Source organism: Ipomoea triloba, chromosome 9 (assembly GCF_003576645.1).
Source record: "Ipomoea triloba cultivar NCNSP0323 chromosome 9, ASM357664v1".
Lineage (NCBI taxonomy): Eukaryota > Viridiplantae > Streptophyta > Magnoliopsida > Solanales > Convolvulaceae > Ipomoea > Ipomoea triloba.
Window position 1 is genome coordinate 15,155,644 of NC_044924.1, and position 2,945 is coordinate 15,158,588.

General features: G+C 33.7%; 1 protein-coding gene across 1 annotated transcript; it reads right to left on the minus strand.

The window, feature by feature from the left end:
* Positions 1 to 1,024: 1,024 nt before the first annotated feature.
* Positions 1,025 to 2,527, minus strand: LOC116029610. Its single transcript, XM_031271659.1, has one exon. The coding sequence runs from the start codon at positions 2,525 to 2,527 to the stop codon at positions 1,025 to 1,027; it is 1,503 nt and encodes a 500-aa protein (XP_031127519.1).
* Positions 2,528 to 2,945: the final 418 nt, after the last annotated feature.

The following is a 2,945-nucleotide window of genomic DNA, read 5'->3' on the forward strand; positions in this document are numbered from 1 at the left end:
AACATACTTAACATTTAACATTCAACAATAGGATCATTGCTAATTTCTTCATCTTCTCCATATTGCTCAATAACCTGTTGCTCATCATCTTCAAATTCCACTTCATTTATTTCTCCTCACTTTCCCCTTCCGATTCAAAGTTATCTTCATCAAGATCCCTCAATCTAGCACTTCTCCGAGGTTGTAATGCTTCATCCACTCCCATAGCATCATTGTTGCGATCCAATCTCGGCTCAATCTCATCATTCTCAACATTTTCCACAATCCATTCTTGTGCTAAACTTGCATCACGCCCAAGCAACCTTTCAATATTTTTATCTTTTTTGTTCTTGTTCATCAAAGTAGTATTAAATTGGACATAAACTAAATTGTTGAGACGACTTGATTCAAGCCTATTTCTCTTCTTTGTATGTATCTACAATTCAAGCAATTACAACATTCAACAATCAACAATTTAACATGCAAAGTTGATAACAAACTAAAAAAAGTATCATTGCATTCATATTAAGTGTCTAAGTTACTAACCCCTTCAAACGTGCTCCAATTTCTTTCACATCCCGAAGAACTAGATGTTAAAGAAAGGATCTTCATTGCTATTCTTTTCAAACAAGGGAGTGAGACACCAAAGGTTGACCACCAATTTGCTACAATACAAATTTCATAACAAGTAATAAATATAAATAAATAAATAAATAAAATTAAGTAAATACTTTTAAACAATAAAGAATGACTTACCGGGATTAAAGTTGTGATCATTCACCTCACATGCTTTGATTGCGAAATTTCTTCCAAACATTCCTTCCTTCTTATATTTTGGCAATTCTTCACTCAATATCTTATTTTGCATGTCAAAATCATTGAAGAATAGAGTATCACAAAAATCAACAACTCCAATACCTACAACTTCATCTAAATGAAGTTGTGGATCCTTATAATGGTAATAAAGATTTAACAAACAAGCCATCAAATGAAGAGGAGTGTCAAGCCTATCTTTCATTTTGTCTTCAATAATATCAATAATCGGTTAATAGTTTCTTGGGACATCGGACAAAGCATGTTTGATTTCCTCTTTTGCTCTCATAATCTCACCATATACAAACCCCATTGATGGCTTCGTATCACAATCAACAAGTCGAAGCACTCTCACCAACGGTGCAAAAACCTTCAAGCATGCCGTTACACCTTGCCAAAATCCCATACTCAATACGGTTGAGTATGCTACCTTCCCTTTAGCTATCTTGGAAAATTTGCATTCATCCCATTCATTGCTAGTAAACATTGCCCTTAATTCAACTTTCTTCTCGGCTAAACTTTGCAAAGTAAGGAATGAAGAAGCAAATCTAGTTACACCGGGCCTCACTATATCTATCTTTTTTGTGAAAGTTCTCATCAATGCCAAAGTCTTGTGGTGAGCATAAATAAAGATTGTTAAAGACTTTGCTTGATCAAGAACTTTCTTGTACCTTGGAAGACTTGCAATGCTTTGAAGCATTAGATTTATGGTGTGGGTGGCACAAGAAGTCCAAAAGATGGTTGGCCTCTTCTCTTTCAACAACTTTAAAGCTCCCATGTTGTTTGAGGCATTATCCGTGACAACTTGAACAACATTTTCGGCTCCAACTTGTTGAATGCCATGCTCAACAAACTCATAAATATATTCACTTGTGTGTGAATCAAGTGAACATTCTTTAGAAGAAAGGAAAACGGTGCCCAAACTTGAATTCACACACAAATTCATTACACTTCTTCTCTTTCTATCGGTCCAAGCATTCGTCATGATTGAGCATCCATTGGACTTCCACTCCTCTTCATGTATCTTTAAAGATTCACGAACTTTATCAACTTCTCTTTTCAAGAATGTTTCACTCATCTCATATCTACTTGGTGATTCAACTCCGGGACCGAATTGTCCTATTGCTTCTAACATCATCTTGAAACTATCTCTTTCAAATGCATGAAAAGGAAGAGCAGCCTCATATGCCCATCTACATATATATTCTTTCACTCTATTTGTTCTTTCCTTCCATAGTGCACCATCAATACGTTGTTGTTGCATTGTCTTTCCTAAATTCATGGAAGGTTCGGGATTGATGCCACTTGCAAACTTATCCATTGTGCCAAGTGAACGTGGTGGCTTCATAGATCCAAGAGACCCTTGCAATTCCTCAACATCAATTGACTCACTTCTAGAATCAATATTCACATCGTCTCTTAAATTATCATCATTAACTTTTTTATTTTTCCTTCTCATCTTGGCTTCATTGATTGCATTCCTACACTTAAGTTGATCCTCTTTAGTAGCTATAGGACATGGAGCAACATTTCCTTGTATATGAGCAACATGCTCTTTTATTCGATACACTCCACCGGATAAAACTTTCCCACACAACAAGCATTTTACTTTATCCAAATTTTTTGCATCAACTAAAATACCATAATCCCATCCTATATCATTTGATCTCCTTTTAAGTGTAGATGCTTCCGAAGATCCACGACTTTGAGTAACCGAAGCACTTGATGAAGCCATTATCACTAAAAATTAAAAAACATACATATAATTCAATTACTCAATAGCACTACAGTGAACTATTAACTGATGTAATGAACTAATTAAATATGAAATAATCAAATAAATAAAAATTTAACTGATTAACATTTAACAGATTAAGTCATTAACATTTAGTCATTTAACAGTAAGTCAGTAATGTATATTAGATTACTGTAATAACTAATAACACTAACAGACTAACAATAATATTAAATGTATATTAATATTTATTATTTAATAACAAATAATAACATTTAATACTAATAGATTAATATTATTTGTATAATCGTATGAAAGAATCAAAAAAATTAGAAATCAAGAATTAAAATTGCATTAATGAAAGCAGCAGTCCAGACTCACTGAGCAGAGTTTCAGCACCTAGCTTCTACTGTTCACT